Raw genomic sequence first — 21,960 nt, 5'->3', positions numbered from 1 at the left:
AACGCCACTTCAAATACACCCTTTTTGCCTACTAAACCATAAAAAAGATTAATTGAGACTGAGGCTGTCAGGAAATATCATAAAGTACTGGTTTTGATGAAGAAACAATTTTAAGATAAAGACTCGTAATATGAAACATCTTTTTCTTCTATGTATTTAGGTATACAGACCAACATGTAGGTATTGTCACATCTGTGGTTGGTAATAAATCATTTTCTTCTTCAAGATGGTAATATGTTTCAGTTTTTTTATTTTGTTTTATGGGGGGACATTTTTGTCAATAACTGTCCATTTTTTAGTTTTTTTTACGTCCGAAATATTGCTAAAAATCTCGGATTCTGCTGTTGTAGATAAAGAGTAAAAAAATGTTTTGAATATTTTCATCAGATTAATGGCAATATCGACAAAGACAAAAGTAAGGTAGCTCCCAACAAAAAGAATATCATTTGAAAAAATCTAGCTTTCAACCAGTATTATGGACAAATCCCTAGACTGGAACAGGAAAATCAACAGTTGGGAGGGATGATCCTTTGCTTTATTCCTCAAAGCGTCCCTAACATTCCACTTCAAATGAAGGATATCGCTAGCAGATTTGCAATATAATTAAAATTGATTGCCTTGTGGCTAAAGAAATGCTGGACCTTTAGCTCATTTTTCTTTCTTTTAATTTGCATTTAAGTCTACGAATCGCCTTTAGGTATGAATCAAGGGCAAAAAAATGAACTGGACCCAGAAGAGATATGATCGACTAAGAATTGGTCAAGACGAGAACATTTTTTGTTGTGTCAGGCTATAACTAACCAACACTTCTCAAATTTAAAGCTCTGCTGAAAGTATGGAATAAGACATTGTTACAAAAGATGTAACATTAAGGGTCAAAGTGATGATGCAAGAGACAGGATGAGCACCGTGATCCTTTTTTGAGCCATTAGAATATAATTCAAAAAGGCCAAGGAAATGACAAGACTGCTTCTTATTAATATTATTTTTACCCCTCGTTTGAGTAATATGGTTATTTCATTTGACAAAAAACAAGAATAGCAATGAATTGGATGCATCTCCTAACGTGGTAAGTCTACAAAGGATAAATGTCATGATAGCTATTTTCATCGCTTAAGAACACTGGCTTGAAACTTGCCCAAGCAGAGGTAAACCAACACAGCTGTAAGTTTTTTAATGCTTAAATTAATTAGTCAGCAAAAAAAAACAAAAAAAAACACAAACAACAGCTTATGCTGCATTTAACACTCTTTCAAAGTATACCATTTGCTAACGTCATTCAAAATTTCACTGCAAAACCATAAAGGTATATTTAAAGTAACACCTTTTTCCTTTTTTGCTTTTAAAACCAAGATACCAGACAAAAAAAGCTCTTTCTGAATATAATAACTGCTGTGGTTGTAATTGTAATAACCAAACAAAAAAAAATAATGGTATAATTTTGTTTTGAGTGAAGGGCAAATAAAACGCTAATCTTAAAAGTGAGTGAGAGGGTAGTAGACCCGCTCTTATTTAGGTTCCTCTTTATCTTGCCTGGATTATTCCTTACAATAGGGCCTACTTGTTTCTTTCAAGTTTAACTTAATTATTTAGTTTAACATATATTCCTCCTGGATTTCAATGATTTATAAAAATTTGTGTTTTTTTTAAATGGTGATTTAAGCATGCTAGAAGAAAGTGTGAGCAAAATGAATGAACTTTAAAGGTTTTACCAGTTCAGGATGCTATAATAGGTCTGAAAATTAATGTTAAGAAGACTAAGTCGCTAAGGCTAGGAATAAGTGAAGATGAAAAGGTGACGTTAGGTAAAGAAAAGATCGGTCAAATGGACAGCTTCACTTAACTTGGTAGTATTATTAGGAAAGACGGTTCGTGCAGTGAAGATGTTAAAAGTAGAACAGCTAAGGCTCAGGGTGTGTTTTCAAAGTTGACAAAAGTTTGGAAGAATAGAAAGATAAGTCTGCGAACTGAGATTAGAATACTGGAAGCCACAGTGATGACAGTGGTCAAATATGGCTCTAAAGCTTGGGCACTCCGAAAAATAGAGGAAAATTTTCTAGATGTTTTCCAGTGAAACTACCTGCGTATTGCTTTGGGTAAACGGCTAACTTACTGTATTTTAAACAGTATGAAAATCAAACAGTATGAAACAACATGATCTGGAGGGTATGAAAATTGTGGTTCAATCCTTTTTTCTGGCGCCATAATGAGAGAAAGGTTGAGATGGCTAGGGCACATTTTATGGATGAAGGAGGACAGATGGCAAAAGATTATCCTTTTTGGCCAACCATCTAGGTCTAAAGGAAAGGCAGGTCATCCTTGGTTGGGATGGGAAGGTGTATTAAGGAGATATCTATTGGAAATGGGAGCTTCCTGGGAGGGTTTCAAAAGGGAGGCCTTGAAGAGATTGGGACGGAGGATGAGTTAGTACCTAGCTGTGTTGCCCTCAGGGTTCTTAGTGCTGCAGTGATTTGTTAGTAGGAGTAGTAGTAGTATTAACGGTTAATATGAAATATAACATAAAAAGTTTATTATAGTAAAAAGATTGAATATTATATATTTGTTTAACCCCCAAACACACACAGGTAACCCGGGGACAGATTTCGGCCAAGGTGCAAGGTAGTGAAGCTGCCAAGCCAACGGACAATAGAACGCTAGACGGAAGTTGGAACTTGCAGTAATTTATTTAGCTTGACAGGAAAGTGACAAAAATGGATAGGGTTGGATTCACTTGAAATTTGGCAGGGATGCTCCTAAAATTGAAGAGGCTTTCCCCATGAACTTTTTATTTCATTAGACTTTAATACAAAATACTGGCAGGCTTCCAACTTCCTTGGTTCGTGGATCGCCCTCCGGATTCTAGACTTTAGAGCTTTATAGTATCCCAGAAAAAAGCTAGTGATGTAAAATTGCTTGGGTAAATTTTCTTTGACTGTAGCTGCCCAGCCATAAGATTTTAAGCACAACTGGTCAACCTTGTATGGAGTACAGGTAGAACTAGGGAGTAAGCTTCTGAAAATATGTTTTCTCTTTCATATGACCCAAAGTACTTGCACAACAAGTTTCCAGCAGATCTGAGCCCTTTCCTAGAAAGGTTGGGGGAAGAGCATATGCGTGGAAAAATCGTTGTTCTTGTGTCCTACAGCCACAAGGTACTTCTCCCATAAATTTCTAGTTGGTCGGAGAGGAAACTCAAGTAAATTTCTAGTGAAATGTTGACGAGGGGTTGCTGGAGGGACCATGAGTCAGTATTATGCCTCCAGTCATATAGTTGGGAAATCCTGATAGATTGAAAATTCGTATACTGCTTCTGCGGTCGGATTGCAGGGGGGGGGAAGACACAACGCCCACTTTTGTATCTCAGTTATGTAGATTGAAAATCATTGCGTGATTTTGGCCCAGCAAAGTGCAACAAGTTTACCTTTCTGAAAAAGTCGGAAGTGGAGTGGGACGTTCGGGAAGTCTCTTGTTCGCTTTGTGCCTCTAATAATACAGGTTGCAAATCCTTGGGTAATTCCGTCTCTAACAAGGCAACATGCTCACCTTAACGCTATGAGTTGGAAAATGAGAAGGGGATATTAGAGGGGCTTTAGTTCTGACTTGTGCATCTACTGATACTGATTATGAGACAGCATATTTTGCTTTTCAAACATGACTTTAGCTGTTTATCTCTCTGAAAAATTAGCGTTAAGGGAGTACTAAATGCAGCTCAGACTTAGCTCAATTTTACACCAAGTCAGGACTTGGCTCGCTTCTACATCGAGTCAGCTGTTACCTGTTTTGTACCAGGTAAGGACTTTCATCGGTTTCTATACCAAGTCATTCTGTAGCATAGAATTTAGTCGTTTTTCATCAAGGCAGGACTTAACTTGTCTTGACATCGTCAAGAATCAGGACGTTGCTCGTTTTCGCACAGACCAAGAACCTCCTCGCTCGTTTTTCGGCAAAATCAGGAATTAGCTAGTTTATATATCACTCCGGACATAAAATATTTTGTTTTGCAACGAGTCAGGATAACTTGTTTTTGCATCGAATCAATTCGTAGCTTGGATCTTGCTTATTTTTGCACCAAGTCAGAACCAGTTTTTACACCGTATCACTGACTCAGCGTTTTGCACTGACTCAGGACTAAATTTTCCTGTTTGTGCCGAATAATGACTTAACTTGATTTTTCATCAAGACAAGACTCGTTTTCGTATTGAGTCACTGAATTTCGATGCTCAAACTTAGCTAGATTTTGCACAAAACCTTGTTTCGTTTTGGGATTTCATTGCGCGGGCTGCAAATCTAAGTTTTCTTAAAAATGTCATATAAAGTCGCGTAAATTACGACAGCCAATGTAATAGGATTGAACCATCAGATGAAAATGGAACAAGCTGTTGGGTCTTGTTGGAATGGATAGATTACAATCCTTTTCCAATTCTTGGCTGTCCATTCCTTTTTCTACTTCTCTCTCAAAATGGATTTTGAAGTTCAATTTATTACCCTAAACCACACCTTAGATATTGCTAATATATCCTTTTGACAGCCCTCCTATATTATAAATATTCTGTGTTTTTCTTTTGAACTTAAGATTCGTATATCATTATCTTGGCTTGCATCTATATGGATTTGACCCGGGAAAATTATCTTTAGTGTATACGGAAGCATTGACCAGACATATTTTTGCCGTGTTAAAGCCAGCTTATTCCTACTTTGCCGTGTTCTTCTGAAGAAAAGTTATATAACAAGGAAAAATTCGTGTCTCGCTAGTCCCTCCTCAATCAGGAACACCTCTCAATGTGCTGCCTCAAAGATTTTATGACGTAATCATGCCAAAAAGACATTCAATCAGACTGAGAAATAATTTTATCTTGTCAAACATGCTAAGTCACTGTCACAGAAAATGTTTATCTTTTGAGCTATTGTCACTGAGGGAAATTAATCTATTTTCTAAGGTTTCAGTTTATATAACAAAGTTAAGGCATTTTGTTTTGTTTTATTGCAGTATTTATTATGGAAGTTATTCCTAAGGAGATATGGGATAAGATATTTGAGACAAGCACTGACATTAATATTTCACAGAAATTACATTCTCTTGACGAGAACAACGAAGTTGTCAACATCGAAACGCACAATGGGGAGTATGAGGTAAACATACTGTGAAAGCATATGAATCTTTTATATTTGTTGAATAAAGGTTTTTTTTATCTTAAATAAAAGCAAAGATCAACATTAAAACTCAAAAGTAGTAGAATTTATCCGGACATTTGGGGGGGGTACCCTTTTTCCATCTCAACCTCCGCTATCTGTACTATGATTTTACTTGTGCTTTACTGAAAATACATTTTAGTGCAATAAATATTGCTATAGGGCAGTAGCGTCGTTGGGGGGGGGCAGTTGACCCCCAATAATTTGAAGAAAATGTTATTGTAAAGCCCATGTCCCTTGACTATCCGGATATGTACCCCTCTTCCCCCCCTCCCTCACCAAAAAAATACTGGAGCGACGCTCCTGCTACTTGGTAATTGGTAATCACAACTGTTTTACAAACCGATTGCATTTCAAAACCTTTGAATTGAAAATTCAGCATGTAAATTCAGTAAAATTCAATAATCTTATTAAGTATGAATAAGATTTTCTTTAAAAATCTGCATAAAATAAGCCATTCTTGGGGCTTCATAAAAAATCATTTTTATTCTATTCTCAGTGCCCTTGTGTCAGAACATTCAATCTTGGGGAAAGTGCTAACGAAAGAAATTAAATTTTAACGTAAAGAGTAGGTTTGAAAGCTAGGTAAAGAGTTGGTAGCTCCCGTTATATCCAGGATGATTTCTTTATATTTTAATGTCGTTCTTTGTTTTCGTTCGAAAAATATATGTTTCTATTGGTTTTTAAAACCATATGTGAGGATATCCATAATATTTGCTAGGCTATTGCCCCCTCAAACCCCACTCTCTAAATAAATTTTAGTTTTTAAATAAGACTGTTTCGAGAAAAGTGGCTCGCTTAAAGAGTTTACTTTTCGAATATTGACACTATGACATTGACGCTATGACTGTTGCGTTCAATTGACACTATGACATTTATCGTCTTTGTTACTTTGTATAATACATTTTTAGTTCAGTAGAAAATCTTTTCTCCCAAAAGATAATTAAAAGAAAATCAAACAGAAATGCATTATGATTGAGTATTAATATTTTGAGATGGATTCTTTCTGCAAATTCAAAACTTCAGTTCCTGTGGGTTGAGCGTTTTGCTGATTCTTAAAAAAGACAAAAAAAAAAAATCCTTTGGGAGACATTTTAACGGATTGTTCACTTCCCTTACAATAAAATTTTAGAAACAGTTCATATAAAAGTTACATTCTTAAGTAGCCTAATCAAAATTTTTAACGGCACACTCAAAACACTTAAATCGATAATCCAGTCTCCCGCAGAACAGTGTTTAAGAATCACTGATCCAAACAGATACCCTAAGCTGAGCGGTGACATCCGACCAAGCCAAAATACAGCAAAAATAAACTTTCTTTGTCACAAAGAGACCCCCTTCGAGATTCCCTTTTGTCGCAGGAAACTGCTTGTGAGACAATTCCTTGACTTGTAAGTATTTTATTCACACAGAAAAAAAAATAAATACAAAATCTAATAAACAAAAGTAGATAAAGTCATAAAAGCACAAACTAGTTCAAAAGAATCATGAAATAAGTTTCTTTCGAGAACAGTAGTCTAACTGTTTTCTGGTCATCATCTCAAGATTTAGCTTTATGCCGCAGGAATAATTTTCAATGGATGATTTCAAAAGAACAAAAATTTGTTTTACTCATCTTCTGTATTTTAAAGGTACTTGTAAAGCGAGCATCTGAAATTGGGGATAACTTTGCCAGTGATGTATACCGAATCTCTATTTTATCCCTGTCAAATAAAAAGGAGTCTGTTTCAACATTTGCCAAGGTAAGCAGTATACTCTTACGAGGGGGGAGGGCCAATGGGTCCATGTATTCTCTCCGGAAATCAACGTATTTTTACAAGTTTTACTATAATTTTGGTTCTTTTTTTAAAGTCCTGCTACCCATAAGGAAAGATACATAAATAGTCGAGAAAGGTCATTTAATCGTTTCAAGGAGGAGTATTCGTTAAAATTTCATTAAATCTACTCTTAATTGATTTTTAATTGTATACTGCAGATCATTCAAGTATTAGAAATAAATATTATCATTGTCTATATGCCATTTAGGTATAATTCTCATGTTATATTTATGTAGATGTATCCTACGATTAAAGAGTCAAAAGCGATCGGAGGGCAATTAGCCCCCACCCACTTCATCTTCTCCCCAAATCAAATAGAAATTTTTACATAGCCCTTTTGTTCAAAACATAGTCCAAAGGTGATGTAACAAGGCCTATTGGGTTGAAACAACCCCCTGAGCCTGAGGGCAAGGGATGCTAGATAAGCGGTCGTATAAACTCTAGAAAATGCTCATTTGATTGGAAATTTAAAGTTCTAGCTCCCTTATAAGATTCAAAAATGATATGAGAGCAACTAACACCCTCACCCCCCACCTGGACACCCTCTTTTCCCCAAACGCATCTGATCGAAATTGTGAGATGTGAAATTATGCCGAAAATTTCATAATTTTGAACAAATTCTGGTCAAAGTAGTCCAAAGAACCTATTAAATGCCTCTAGGGTTGACACAACCACCCAGAGTTGAGTGGCAAGGGCTTTTAGTTATGCCCCGGGGCAAATAAGGTTTTTATGGAGTGGGTTGTCATATCAACTTCGGATGGAGCTTATTAGTTTGGAAATTGGATGTTCTAGTACCCTTTTTAAGAGTCAAAAGTGATTGGAGGGCAACCAGACCCTCCCCCCATGCCATTCATTTATCCAAACACACGATATAAAAATTTTGAGACAACCATTTTGTTCAAGCATAGTTGAAAAGTCCAGTAATTATGTCTTTGGAGATATACCCCCCAGAGCCCTCAGTGCAAGGGCTATATGTTATACTACTTGCCAATGTTAACATACAGGGCTTTTATGAAAGGTGTGGTCGTATAAAATTCGGAGGGGTCTCAATTGGTTGGAAATCGGAAGTTTTTGTGCCCTTTTAAGAGTCGAAAGTGATCGGAGGTCAACTAGCCCCCACTCCCCACTATGTCCTTTTTCCTCAACTGCATCCTATAGAAATTTTGATATAGCCATTTTGGTCAAAATAGACCAAAGATCATATAACAAGGCTTTCATGGTTGACACAACCCTCGACCCTGGGGGCAAGGGTTGTACGCTATGCCCCAGGGGGCATACAAGGTTTTCATGGAAGTAGTGGTCGTACAGACCACTACTTCAAGCTAAAGGGGGCTTTAAGTTAGGCAATTCGCTGAAGTATAGTATATGTTGTTGAGAAAGGTGCTGCTCCTGTTGCGAACACTATCAGGCGTGTCGGCAACATTTTTGAAACGGCTTACAATATCAAATGAAAATTTTTGGCATCACGAGAGGAATGTTCAACTGACCAAAACGCAACATGTACCTGCTACTACTGGTATTAATACTGCTGTTACTGCAACTACTAATACAACACTATTACTGTCACTACCACTCCTACTAATACCACTACTACTATGATACTAGTAGTATTAAGGCTACGCGTATGAAAGTGAAATTCGGTAGAATATTGAGGAGAAATTTGAACTAAATCAAAACACACTATGTACATGCAGATTGTCAAAAGGGCGTATCTCAAGAATAGATTTGGGTATTAAATTAGAGCTTTCAGAGAATGCTTAAGGTGGAAGATCATTTGACCAATAGGTAATATGTGCATGCTACTACTAACACTATTACCATTACTACTTTTAGTGCTACTACTCCTACTATTACTACTGTCACTAAACTACTCCAACTACTAGTTCAATTGCATCACCTTGTAAGGCTAAGAGTATTGAGATGAAGAAGGTGTCAAAAGGGGATCAAAAGGGCATATCAAATATATTTTTTAAACGGCTCATCCAAAACGACTACCACCACCTATTATGATACTAGCACTATTAAGGCATGTGTATGAAGGTGAAAATTTGAGAGACTACTGAGGGGATATTTGAACGAGATCAGAAGACACTATGTGCATACAAATTGTCAAAAGGACGTATCTCAAGAATGTATTTGAGCATTAAGTTGAAACTTTCAAAGACTGCATAAAGGGAAGTTCAGTTGACCAAAAGGCACTACATGCACGCTAATACTAATACTACTACCGTTGCTATATTTACTACTGCTGCTACTACTACTACTGCTACTACTACTGCTACTACTACTACTATTACTACTACTACTACTACTACTACTACTACTACTACTACTATACTACTACTACTACTACTACTACTACTACTACTACTACTACTACTGCTACTACTACTACTACTACTACTACTACTACTACTACTACTACTACTACTACTATTACTACTACTACTACTACTACTACTACAACTATGACTGCTACTACTGCTACTACTACTATTACTACTACGACGACTATGACTACTACTGTTACTACCACTACTACTACTACTACTACTGCTACCACAACTACTACTACTACTACTACTGCTACTAATGCTACTGCTACTACTGCTACTACTACTACAACTACTACCACTACTACTACTACTACTGCTACTTCAACTAATACCACTATTAATACTAACACTACTACTACTACTACTACTACTACTACTACTACTACTAATACTAATAATAATCAAACTACTACTTCTATTGCAACTACTTACAAGGCTAAGAGCATCAAGATAAAATTTCAGGAATATGAATATTCAGGTTATCAAAAGGACATATCGGCAATGTCACAGCAACGGCTAATTGTATTAAGATGAAACTTCCAGTACTTGATGAGAGGGATGTTCAACTGACCAAAAGGCAGTTTATCAATACCACTGTTATTAGTACTAGTGCTACTGCTATTAATACTACTGCTAGTACTACTAATACTACTACTTTGACTACTATTACAACTATGCCTAAGGGTATGAAGGTGAAATTTTCAGGGAACATTGGGGGGGGGGGGTGAACTGAATCACAACACGCCATTTGTATGCAGGTTGTCAAAAGGGTGTATCAGCAATATCTTAGAAATAGATGGTTTGTGAAGCTGAAACTTACAGGGCGTGTTGTGGGGAATGTTAAGCTAACCAAAAGACAATAGTTGATCCTAATGCTACTGCTTCTACTCATGCCACTACTGTTGCTACTATTATCACTATTACTACTGCTACTACTGCTACTAAAGCTTATACTACTACTATTAATTCCCCTGCTACTTCTACTACTGCTACTAAGGCTAAGGGCATTAAGGTGAAAAATTTGGGGAAAATTGAAACTGTATTTAACTAACTCGAAACGCACTATGCCCATGCGTCTTGTCAAGAGGACATATGAGCAATGTTTCAGGAACGGTTTGTGGTATTAAGGTGAAGCTTTCAGCTTGTGCTGAAGTGGATGTTGAAGAAAACAAAAGGTGCTATGTGTATACTTCTACTAATGCTGCTACTGCTACTACAATTATTGCTACTACGCTAGCTAAGACTATTACGGTGAAGCTTTTAAGGAATATTTAGGTAGATATTGAACTACATCAAAACGAACTATGAGCATGTAGATTGTCAAACGGGTAACACAACAATTTCTCAAGAACGGGTAACATTATTAAGTTAGACGTTTCAGAGTATGTTGTGGGGAATTTTGAGCTAGCCAGAAGGTACTGTGTATGCTATTTATACTACTCCTACGATTGCTGTAACTAATGACCATAAGGGTATTAAAGTGAAATTCTTAAGAAGTGTTTAGGGGCAGTTTCAATCAAACAAAAAAAAACTAAAGCATGCAGGTTTTCAAAACGGCATATAAGAAATATCATAGGCAGCGCCGGTCTATCACAAATAGCAATATCTTTGAAACTTTTAAAGAAGCTAATGCGATTGGAAATTAAAAGTTCAAGTACCCTTTTTAAGAGTCAAAAGAGATTGGAGGGCAAGCAGCCCTCCTCCCAAGCCCATTCATTTTCCAAACACATCCAATCAAAATTTTGAGACAGCTATTTTGTTCAGCATAGTAGAACGGTCAAGTAACTATATCTTTAGGGAAATTTGCTATGTCAACCCCCCACAGTTATGTAGTTTGCCCATTAATCTTTAATAGTAAATGTTGCCTTAAAACTAAATCAAAAGGCACTGTGTTTATGGTCACCAATAAGACACCTCAGCAATATCTCGAAATCGACTGGGGGTATTAAGTTGAAACTTTCAGGGCTACTACTATTACTACTTGTGCTCTTACAGTTTTGCTAAATCAAAAGAGTGTAAGTTTATCCACGTTATCAAAGAGCACAGATAGAATTTCTTGGGAATGGTGCTAAGTTTTATGCCTTCAAATGCCTTCTCAAGACCAGAACATATTTTACACTTTACTGAAAACAAAATGCATTTGAAATGTTTTATCTTTTTTAACCGTAATAAATCAAAAGAATTATTTCAATTTCCACCAAAGAATAAATCGTTAAGACTTTTAGGAGTAAATATTTGTAAAATACATATTAAATGTTTATCCACATTCATTTTTTTTTTAGTAAAGTGCAAATTATGTTCTGGTCTTCTGAGAGCATGGGGGTCGTCAGCCCTACTCATGTTAATTTCTGCGCATTTTGAGTTTGACTCGGTTATTTATTGTAATTTCTGTTCGTTTTGGGTTTCATTTATTTATTGATGGTGATTTGTGGCAGTTTCACACTTAGAAGATTATTTGAAATTATGTCTGCTTATTTTTTGGTTTAATGGAGCTTTTTACTTTTCTTCAAAACTTATTTTGTGGGAAAATTTTTCAAATTAATTTCAGAATGTATCATCCTTGCAATTCACAAATATTCACAATTTAAGCTGGCACTTCTTAATTTTAATGATCCAGAGCCTTAAGAGCCAGCTCCAAAAACTCACATTTAAGCTGGTGTTAAGTCAGGCATGTTCTACGTTCCGCAGAATAAAAGGCACATTTGTTTTGAAATTTAGAGGCTTATGCTCTATGATTGTGAGTATAGTCTTCTAAATACATGCTAAATAAAACTAATACCGCAAGCACGCAATACAACACTTTCAAAATACCGCAGGACAATGCGTTGACATGGGTTGAAGCGTTTAGTGTATCGAAAAAGCTCCACATCATGTATTTGTCTACAGTTTTTTGTGACTCCTCCAAATATGATATAAAACGCTTTTGCTAAAATTGTGCAAGATCGTCTATTATTTAGTGTTAAATAGTAATAAAAAAAAGGTATTATTATGACAACCTTATATAGATCACGATTTTGACTACATCCATCTCAACTTCTGGTTGCCACCATCTCAATTTTAATTTCTTTGTTTAAGGTATTGCCAAGACAACGAGGATTCAGGAATGTTGCACGAATTGGAAAAACGCACGACAGAGAAATACTTATATATCAGAAATTGCTTCCCCAATACTTAAAAATGATCGAAAATAAAAAGGAAATTGTATTGAAAGTACCCAAGCTTTATTATAGCAGATTTGACGGAGCAGCAAAACTTGTAAGTGAACTTATCGATCTTATTCTTGACAATAAACAACATTCTCTCCAGCTGAAAATCCCCACTATGCCTATAGACTAAGCTTCAGATTTTTGAATTCTTTTTCTATTTCTTTTTCTATGGATCTTTGATTTCCTTTTGGGTTGCGTATGGTATAATTTTTTGCTGTTAATTGCATTGATGGTTTTTATTTTTCTTTCGTTTTCTGCTTGTCGTGGTATTTCGTATTTTAGCGCTCTCTTTATTTTTAAATTTCTTTTTTACTTCTCTTCGAAGTGAAGACAGCTTAATGGAGGTGTTTTTCAAAATATCACGCATTTCTTAGTTTGTTTACTTAATAAAAATGTTTCTCTATTTTTACTTCTTTTGTTTTGGTTATATGGCATGCACGTTCCCTAGCTTGAGTCCTACAGTCTATTTCTCGTACAAATAGCCTTGTTTTCAGATTGTTCATCAAATTGCTTCTTCTTCTTGGTTAGAAGCTTAGGGTTTAAGCTGAGGGTTTAACAGAAGCTTAGGGTTTAAATAGATTAAAAGCAGTAAAGAAAAGGAGACTTCCGAATGAAAAGAAATATAACGCTGGTAATAAAAATCAATTATTCGTGAAACAAAACGCTGCAAAATGACCAAAATTAGACTATATCAAACAGATCGTGGTAAGGAACTGTAAGTAAAGAGCGATGCGGCTCAATAGTAACAGAAAACTCTCAAAAACGGAATTTTTATATCAATAGATATATCGAAAGAATAGGCTATTATGCTGATTACAAATATATAAGGTTAATTAAGCTTAGTTTTACGCATCTAAGGTTTCGAGACTGAGAAAATTTGCCTCATTTTCGAAAAAGGGCCCCCCTCTTACCCACCCTTTTCCCTAAAATTCATCTGATTAAAATTCTGAAATAGCCATTTTGTTCAGTATAGTTGAGAAACAAAGTAACTATGTCTTTCAGGATAACATAACGCCCCACAGCCCATGGGGAAAGGTTTGTAAGTCTGGAAATTTGCCCATTGTTTACGTGTAGTATTTTTATCGAGAAGTATACAGATATTTTTCGGGGACGGGGGATTTTCTGCTGGGGGTATTTTCTACGGGGATAATTTTACATGGGGAGGGAAGATGCCGGGGATGAACTTTCCAAGGGAAATTTTACACTGGAAGAATTTTCCAAGACTCCTATACAATTTTTTTGATTGGTCTTACTTTCTATTTGCCGACTCAATTTTATATGTGTAGATATTAAGGGGAATTGTCTGGGAGAAATATTTACCGGGTTGGAATTGTCTAGAGTGTCTTTCCGTAAAATATTACATATTTTACGTGTTATTGGGAAGTATAAAGATATTTTTTCGAGGAAAGTATTTTCGGTATGGGAGCGGTTATTTTATACGGGTAGATTTTCATGTTGGGTGGGTAGTTTCTGAAGGTGAAGTTTTCAGAGGAAATTTTACACGGGGGGAAGCTTTGCCAAAATTAATATGCAAATCCCTTTTTAACTTTTTATGTACGGTGAGCCAAACTGCAACCTGCATTAGTTGAAAAACATTCAGAAATGAAATTAAAAGAAAAACAGTTTTTTAAACTGAAAGTAAGGAGCGACGTTAAAACTCAAAACGAAGAGAAATTATTCCGAATATGAAAGGGGTTGTCCCCTCCTCAACATCTCGCTCTTTACACTAAAATTTGACTCTCTGTCACAACTCTACTTTTTAAAGTAATAAAAGCTTCAGCGTAAAGAGCGAGGCGTTGAGGAGGGTCAGCTCCTTTCGTATACGAAATAATTTCTCTTCGTTTTCAGTTTTAATGTCGCTCCTTACTTTCAGTTATTTTTATTTATTTATTTATTTAATCCTAACCAGAAGAGTCTATATCTGGAATGGGAGAGTTACAGAAGATCGTCTTTCAACTATGCTGAACAAAACAGCAATCTCAAACTAGCAATCTCGTCTGATCAAGGAGATTTTGATCGAAATTTTGATTGGACGATTTTGAGAAAAAGGGGCGTGGGAAGATGCTTAGTTGCCCTTCAGTCTTTTTAGTCATTTAAAAAGGACACTAGAAATTTTAATTTCCAGTCGAATGACTGGAAATCTAGGACTACTGGGTCGATACGATCACCCCTGTGAAAAAAAAAACACGCATCCGTGGTCTTTCTTCTAGCAAAAAACACATAATTCCTCGTTTTTACAGATAGGAGGTTGAAACCTCTACAGTAAGGTTCTCTAATACGCTGAATCTGATGGTATCATTTTAATTAAGATTCTAGGACTTTAAGTGGATGTCTAAAAAATCAAGCAAATTTTCTCAGGGTCATAGCCTTTGATGGGTATGACCAAACTTACTGAAACTAGTATATATTTGAAATCAGCACCATAAGCCAATTCTTTGAGTATATCTATTGGTGTCAAAATTATGTTTTGACAAACTTGTCAAACTATTCCCATAAATAAAGAGGTTCACATTCAAATGTTCCCATTCGGGAACAAGAGAAGGCTGCATCTGTTTCTGTCCATAATTATCTCTTTAATATGCATGCCAGAGAAATGTGGAAAAGAATCAGAACAACCTCAATCACACACTTACTTTGTAATACAATTATGTTTTACAATGCTAGCTTCCAAAAATTCACCGCCCAAAATGCCATTCCAAGAAAAATAAATTTGACCCCATCGTTTCGTGATGGGAAGTTTTAGGGCTAAGTGGTCAAATTATATGTACATTTTTGATGACACTTCAATAAATAGCCACTTATGCACTATGTCAAGATGTTAAAGGTACATGGAAGATTTATTTTACAAGCACTTGTTCGAATTTTTCAAGCTTTTAAGCCAAAATAATGAATTCTTAAAATGAAAACCGATGGTTTTTTTTCAGCGTGTTTCTTTTTAACCACCAGACTCATAAAATGGTGAAAAGGCATAATACAATTTGCACGATCCATTAGAATTTTGAGCTAGGCTCGGAATGAAATATACACTAGGCGTGTTGGGTCCGTAATACAACCCTAGATAAGGACTAGGAGATTAAATAAGGACCCGAATGCCACAATTCTTTAAGATTTTTCTTTTGGTTGTTTCAGAATTGTAAAGCCTTTAGGACAGTATCAAATTTCTGTCAGCGTTTCCACGTTAAACCATGAGGATAAGTAACCAAAACAAATTTGTTAAATTAGGCAAGACTTTCCGTTTTGTAAAAACTTAAAAATTAACATTCTGTGAAACAATTAGATTTCATTTTCACTGTCCTTGTTGCGTAAAAAAGCGATGGAATGCTGTATCAGTAATTTGGGATACAAATTGGCAATATTTCGTTATAAATCTGGAAGTTCCAAGATTTCCATATTTTCTTTGCAGCCCGATATTGGAGACCGCAGTCCATTTGAATTCATGTTTGAATTTTTGCCCGAAGATGGATCGGAAAGAGTTTTAGTTATCGAGGATCTCAAAGTGAATAACTTCATAATGCAACCTAAAACCGAAGGTAATTTACTTAGTCTTTCATCACATTTTTTCCTCTGTTTGCTCTACTAAATTCTGCTATAATATATTTTAATTAATTTCTAAGGCTAGGAATTACACCAGACCAAACATATATTAAATTATAAGGAACAGAATTATTCCACTGAAGCAACAACCCTCATCTCATTCCTCTATAGTATATAATGACTTACCTTTTTTTAAGACTTTTACACTCAAAAGACAATCCGAAGATTGGGGAGAAAGAGAGAGAGAGAGACAGACGACACGCAGACAGACAAAGAAAGAGAAATGGGAAGATAAACACGCACACATGCAGAGAAAGTGAGAGAGTAAGAGTCTCAATGAGTTTAGGCAGGTTGCACCAAGATATTTTCTCTTAACCATCTCGAATGAGCTTAATATCAGGAATAGAGAAATATCATTACCCTAAATATCGACCAGATTAAAAGATTTTGTAACAAAAAAATATTTGTGTTCTATTCACAATAAACCTAAACACCAAATAAATTCAGAAGAAACTTTCGATGTTTATAAACATCGTTTTTATAAGCATGATATATGTTGTATAATGTTGTTTATATATAGGCTATGTTATAATATGTATGGATTCGGTGTGAACAATCTTTAGTTGAATTTAATTCAATATAAACTGCTATTGGTCGGTCTTATCAATTGGTAAGTCTGAGAAAAGCCTAGCCATTAATTAGCTGTTTTTTTCAAATTCAAAGCTTACTGTTTACCGTCATTGGCATATAACATAAAAAACTGTTCCTAAATTAAGTTTTTCAGCCGTTCTTGTTTCGACACAGAAACAAAACCCTGCAGATAAGAACTAAGAAAATGATGTTTATATTTTACCAGTTTTATCATTTGTTTCATAATTTGTTTTAGTATATTTTAGTTGTTTGTTGTTTTAGTGTATGTTATTTATGTTTTTAGATTTGTTATTTTATAGGTTATTTAGTTTTATATTTGTTTGTTTTGTATCTAATTTACATTTTATATTATATTATTTTAATACATTTATTTGTGTTTGGTGTTATGTTCATTTCATACTTATCATAGCATCTGTCTAATTTAGTCTCAGGTCGTGTTTTCTTAATCAAGCTTTTTTTCAGAAATGACTAAATCGTTCAAAAAATGAAAAATTAAATTTTATTTCAGGCCACACTTTAGAATTAGTAAGCAAGACTCTGAAAGCTCTTGCCCATTGGCACGCAGTTGGCTGCGCTTTTATTAAGGAAAATGGGTGCCTCCCGTCAAATATGGAGTTTTTCCAAGAGAAGACAGTATATGACAGTATGGGAGACAAGGATAAGGTAAAACCCTAATTTCTATTATGGACTTCCCAGTTCCCAGCATTATCTTTGAGCTGTAGTACACATGAGAACCTGTTTTTTCAAAAGAAAGTAAAGAGATATGTTACAAGTTAAAATGAACAGAAACGATCCTGAAGAGATGGCAAAAAAGTCATGATAAGTTTCAGGGCCATAAAGGCTATCGATAAAAGTAGTTAGACAATCATAAGGAACAACCAGTTTAGTGATTATCAGTAGCACAACATCTTATATACGTGTTAAGCCAATTCCAGCCTCTATTACTGCCATCCGACTTCCTCTAGCCCTTTCTTGCGTTTTTGGTTCCTTCCTACCTCCCTTAGGCTATTTCGACTGACTTTAGTTACGTTTCCGATGTTCTTGGCCTCCTCCAAATTTTTCTAGTGACTTTCGACTCCCTTAGTCCTTTTCAAATATTTCTAGTCCCTTACGTGTTCTTTAATTCCTTTGAACCTTTTATTAGCTCCTTCTGACTTCCTTTACTGCCTCCCTACTTCTTCTAGTCCTTTCTGTTTTTTTTTGTTTTTTTGTTCCATCCAACTTCCCTTAGCTATTCCCATTTAATTTAGTCCTTTTCCAACATTCTGATCTCCTTCAACTTCTTCTAGTCCCTTTGAACTTTCTTTAGGTCCTTCCGACCCGCGGCGGTTCAGGTCTCTCTTTTGCCCAGGGCAAAATCTTTATTAAGATTCTGCACCCCCCCCTCCCTGTTTCCCAAAAATTGTCAGGTCAAATGAAATAAAAACAATTATTTATTAATTAGTTTTTTATTTATTAACAACATTTTTCAGTTATTTGAGTCTGATTTTTCTTACTTATTGATTTTTTTGATCATCTATTTGATATTTTGAGCCATAAGATTTTTGCTCCCAGGACAAGCGACCCCCTTGCCTTCCTTCAAATCACTTCTGCTTCCGGCTCACCTTCCTATCTTCCAACTTCCTCTAGCCATTTTTTTTTTTATTTGAATTCCTTCTAACTTCCCTTTGCCTATTCTGAGTTTTTTTTAGTCCTTCTCCGGCGTTCTTGGTCTTCTCCGTCTTTCTCTAGCTCATTTGAACTTTCTATAGCACCTTCCCCCTGGCTATTCCGACTTTCGTAATCCCAACCAAATATCTTTGGTTCTTTTGAATTTTATCAGCCCCTTCTGACTCTTTTTTTTTTTACTGGCTTCAAACTTTACCTAGTCCTTTCTGACCTTTTTTAGTTTTTTTTTCAACTTCCTTAGTCTAATCCAACTTGCTTTAGTTCTTTTCCAATGTTCTAAGCATCCTCCAACTTCACCTAGTCCCTTTCAATTTTTTTTAATCCCTTCCAACTTCCTCTAGTCCTTTATGTAAAGGACTGCACTGGAAAAGATGATTTTTGGTCATGTGAAGTAGCTTCTCTTTGATTATTTGATGATTCAAAGGCTTTTTCTTGACTTGAAATTTTGTTTTCTCATGAAGCGTTGCTAGTACTGGATGTAGGGTAGCGTTACTTATAACGTTACCATGTTGCCTTGTCATGAACCTCCTCAATCTTTATTTTCCAGAGTAGAGGTTCACCTTCATCAGCCTTTGATTGTTCTTATTCACCGTAATGACTAGTATAGATTTCTTTTAATTACCATTTGACAACAACTTGGTCATCTGACTCATTTTTAAAGTGAGCATCATTCGCCATGGTAGTAGCTTTGTGGGACTCTGCAGAGAATTTATCCATTTGTGAAAATGCATTGTTGAATTTTCACTAGTGAATTTAAAATAGAGTTCAATTTTAGTTTTTTCGGGGCTTATATTAGAATGAGTTGGAGCGGAGGTATATTTTGCGATTCTGAGGAATTCTAAGCTGATTACAGTGGAGGTGGAGCATGCGTGCGTGTGTCGTGGTTCTTGAGAAGACCAGCCATCCATATTAATTAAAATTTGACTTGAATAAAACTATTACACATTTATGGGAATACACAGATGATGTTGGGAGAGTTTTCATAGCAGTGCTTGCTTGTCTATGGACAATTTTGGGCACCCCTCTGGTCCCTTCCTGTTCCCTTAGTTTCTTCCAACTTTCTTTGTTTCTTCCAACATGGTTTATTTCTATTGACTTTTTAGTAGCTCCTTCCGACTCCCTTTACTGCCTTCCTCCTTTCTCTTGTCCTTTCTGACATTTCTAGTTCCTTCCAACTTCCCTTAGGCTATTCAAACCTACTATAGTATCTTTCCGACGTTCTTGGTCTCCTCAAACATCTTCTAGTTCATTTGAACTTTCTTTGGCCCCTTTCGACTTCCTTTGCCGCCTTCCGACTTCATTCTACTCCTTTCCTTTTAGGTTCTTCCAGCTTGTCTTAAGCTACTCTAGCTTCATTTAGTCCTTTTCCGAAGTTCTTGATCTCCTCCAACTTGCTCTAGTTCCTTTGAGCCCTTTTTTAGCGCTTTCCAACTTCCTTTACTGCCTCCCGATTTTCTCTTGTCTTTTCTGACCTTTTTTTCAGTTCCCATCAGCTTTCCTTTGGCTATTCTGACTTAATTTAGTCCTTTTCCGACAAGGTATTTCTTCGATTGAAAAGTGGATGCGAGTAAATAAATTGAAACTGAATCATAATAAGTCGAATTTTATGATTTATGGTAGAATTACTGGACATTATCCATGGATTAATAGTATAGAAGTAGGGCACCATACTATTGTAAGATCTACTAGTACTAGATACCTTGGTGTTATAATTGATGAAAGCCTTAGTTTTAAAGACCATATTGCATCTGTTAACAGCAAATTGTCTCGTAATATTGGTATTATGCGTAAACTTAGGTATCTCTTTCCGTGTGTAATTCTGAGAATGTTGTATTTTTCTATGGTTCACCCATATCTCATTTACTGTTGTATGGTTTGGTCGAAAACATTCGTAACTCACCTCCATCCGCTCTGCGTAACACAGAATATGGCAATTAGAGTTCTTTATGGTAATCAAATTGACCTATCTGCATCGGTGAGGCATCTTTACCGCGAGTATAAAATTCTACCGTTGGCAGGAATATGTGTATTCTATAATGCTCTGTTTATGTTTAAATATTTAGCTTCGGAGTTACCATCATGTTTTTCAGGAATGTTTAGTCTTGCGTCTACTACTCACGATCATTTGACACGATCTTCTCAGTTGGTGCGAAGACCAGCTATGGTCACGTCTAGGTCTAGGTTTTCAATTCGCCATGTTGTTCCGTTAGTTTGGGAGAGTTTGCCAGAGGATTTGAGGAATGATGGGGGTTTGCAGGATTTTCGTAAGTCGCTAAAGAACCATTGTTTTGATGTGTATATTTTGAATGGATTATTCCACGCCACTTAAGTTTTGTTTTTGAGGAGGGTTTAGTTGCAGCTGAATATGACTATAATTATTATAATTTTGTTGGGTGTTGTTTGGAGGTTCGTTGGTTTTCGGGTCCGGTAATTTGAGCTCTAATTATTTTTTTTTTTTTTTTTTTTTTTTTTTATTTCTTTTTTTTCTTTTTTCTTTTTTTTTTCTTTTTTTGTTTCTTTGTTTTTTGTTTTATTAGGTGGGTTTTCTCCCGCACAAGCATTGCTTCAGGGAATCGATGATGTATATATATTTTTTTTTTTTTAAAAAAACCCAATTTTAATTAAAAAAAAAAAAAAAAAAAAAAAAAATCATAGGTGAATAGAACTTTCTGAGATTTTCAGGAAATTGTATTTGAACTAGTTCCAGAAGGTTTTTACTTTTATTCACAGGATCTATTACTTTTTTCAAAATCGAAAAGCAAGATTGTCTGAAAAGCCTTTCCTTAAATAAGTAGGTAAAGGACCTATCTTTTTTTCCTTTTTCACAATGTTTTATGATATATGACTGTTTTTTACCGCTTTGTCTAATTTTCTGTTTCCCTCCTACGTGTTTGTACTCTGCAAAGAATTGCTCTCATACTCCTACAGAGAAATCAATAAAAGTGGTACTTTTTGCGCAAGTTTTGCTGATACTTTACACCAAATTAGTTAATCTTATGCTGCAGAGAAAATATGACTTTATCAAAGTTGTGTGTGTCACGAGCAATTTTGTTGCGGAGAAACACTGCTGCGGAACACTACTGTTTTTGCAAATTGTTTCTTTTTATGGTTTTGGCGCGATCATTTGTCTTTACCTCCATAGTGGCAGGGGCTCAAAATTTTTCCTGGATATAGGATTCGTAAAACGGGACAAAAAAGGTCTAGCGAAAGTTTATAATATTACAAGTAGTTTTCCTTTTTTCTCTAAGAACCAGGGAACAAAAATTCTGTATCTCTTCTTGATTTCTTTGAAATAATTCAGGAAAAATAGACCTCGAATGTCTGACAGTACGCAAGAAGCCACAAAGCTTTTTTGTATGCAGAATCGCTTCATTCACTTAGAAATATTTTCTAAAGAAAGTATGACGCATTAAAGTTTGTGGTACCCTAGAGATAACTTTTTTCAAGCCAAGATAGAATTTGTTTTTTGAAGTTGATAGACAGATTATGATCCTCTAAAATATGGTGCTGACTTTAGTTTTCCTGAAACAAAATTCCTTCTATGGCTTTTTTTTTTAA

The 21,960-nt window shown here is 35.5% G+C and overlaps 1 protein-coding gene across 1 annotated transcript in view; it reads left to right on the top strand.

Moving 5' to 3' along the window:
• Positions 1 to 4,959: 4,959 nt before the first annotated feature.
• The window catches only part of LOC148955563 (uncharacterized), a 40,959-nt gene continuing 23,958 nt past the window's right edge, over positions 4,960 to 21,960 (top strand). Inside the window, exons 1-5 of the mRNA XM_089107628.1 lie at positions 4,960 to 5,130; positions 6,822 to 6,932; positions 12,419 to 12,598; positions 15,953 to 16,079; positions 17,243 to 17,397. Coding sequence (XP_088963754.1) covers positions 4,996 to 5,130; positions 6,822 to 6,932; positions 12,419 to 12,598; positions 15,953 to 16,079; positions 17,243 to 17,397 — 708 coding nt within the window. The 5' untranslated portion in view covers positions 4,960 to 4,995. The remainder of the gene's footprint in view (positions 5,131 to 6,821; positions 6,933 to 12,418; positions 12,599 to 15,952; positions 16,080 to 17,242; positions 17,398 to 21,960) is intronic.

Source organism: Artemia sp. Qi Xiang Cuo, chromosome 2 (assembly GCF_049724085.1).
Source record: "Artemia sp. Qi Xiang Cuo chromosome 2, ASM4972408v1, whole genome shotgun sequence".
NCBI classification, from domain to species: Eukaryota; Metazoa; Arthropoda; class Branchiopoda; order Anostraca; family Artemiidae; genus Artemia; species Artemia sp. Qi Xiang Cuo.
Note: the sequence above shows the minus strand (reverse complement) of the source record. Positions and strands in the feature narration are given on the sequence as shown.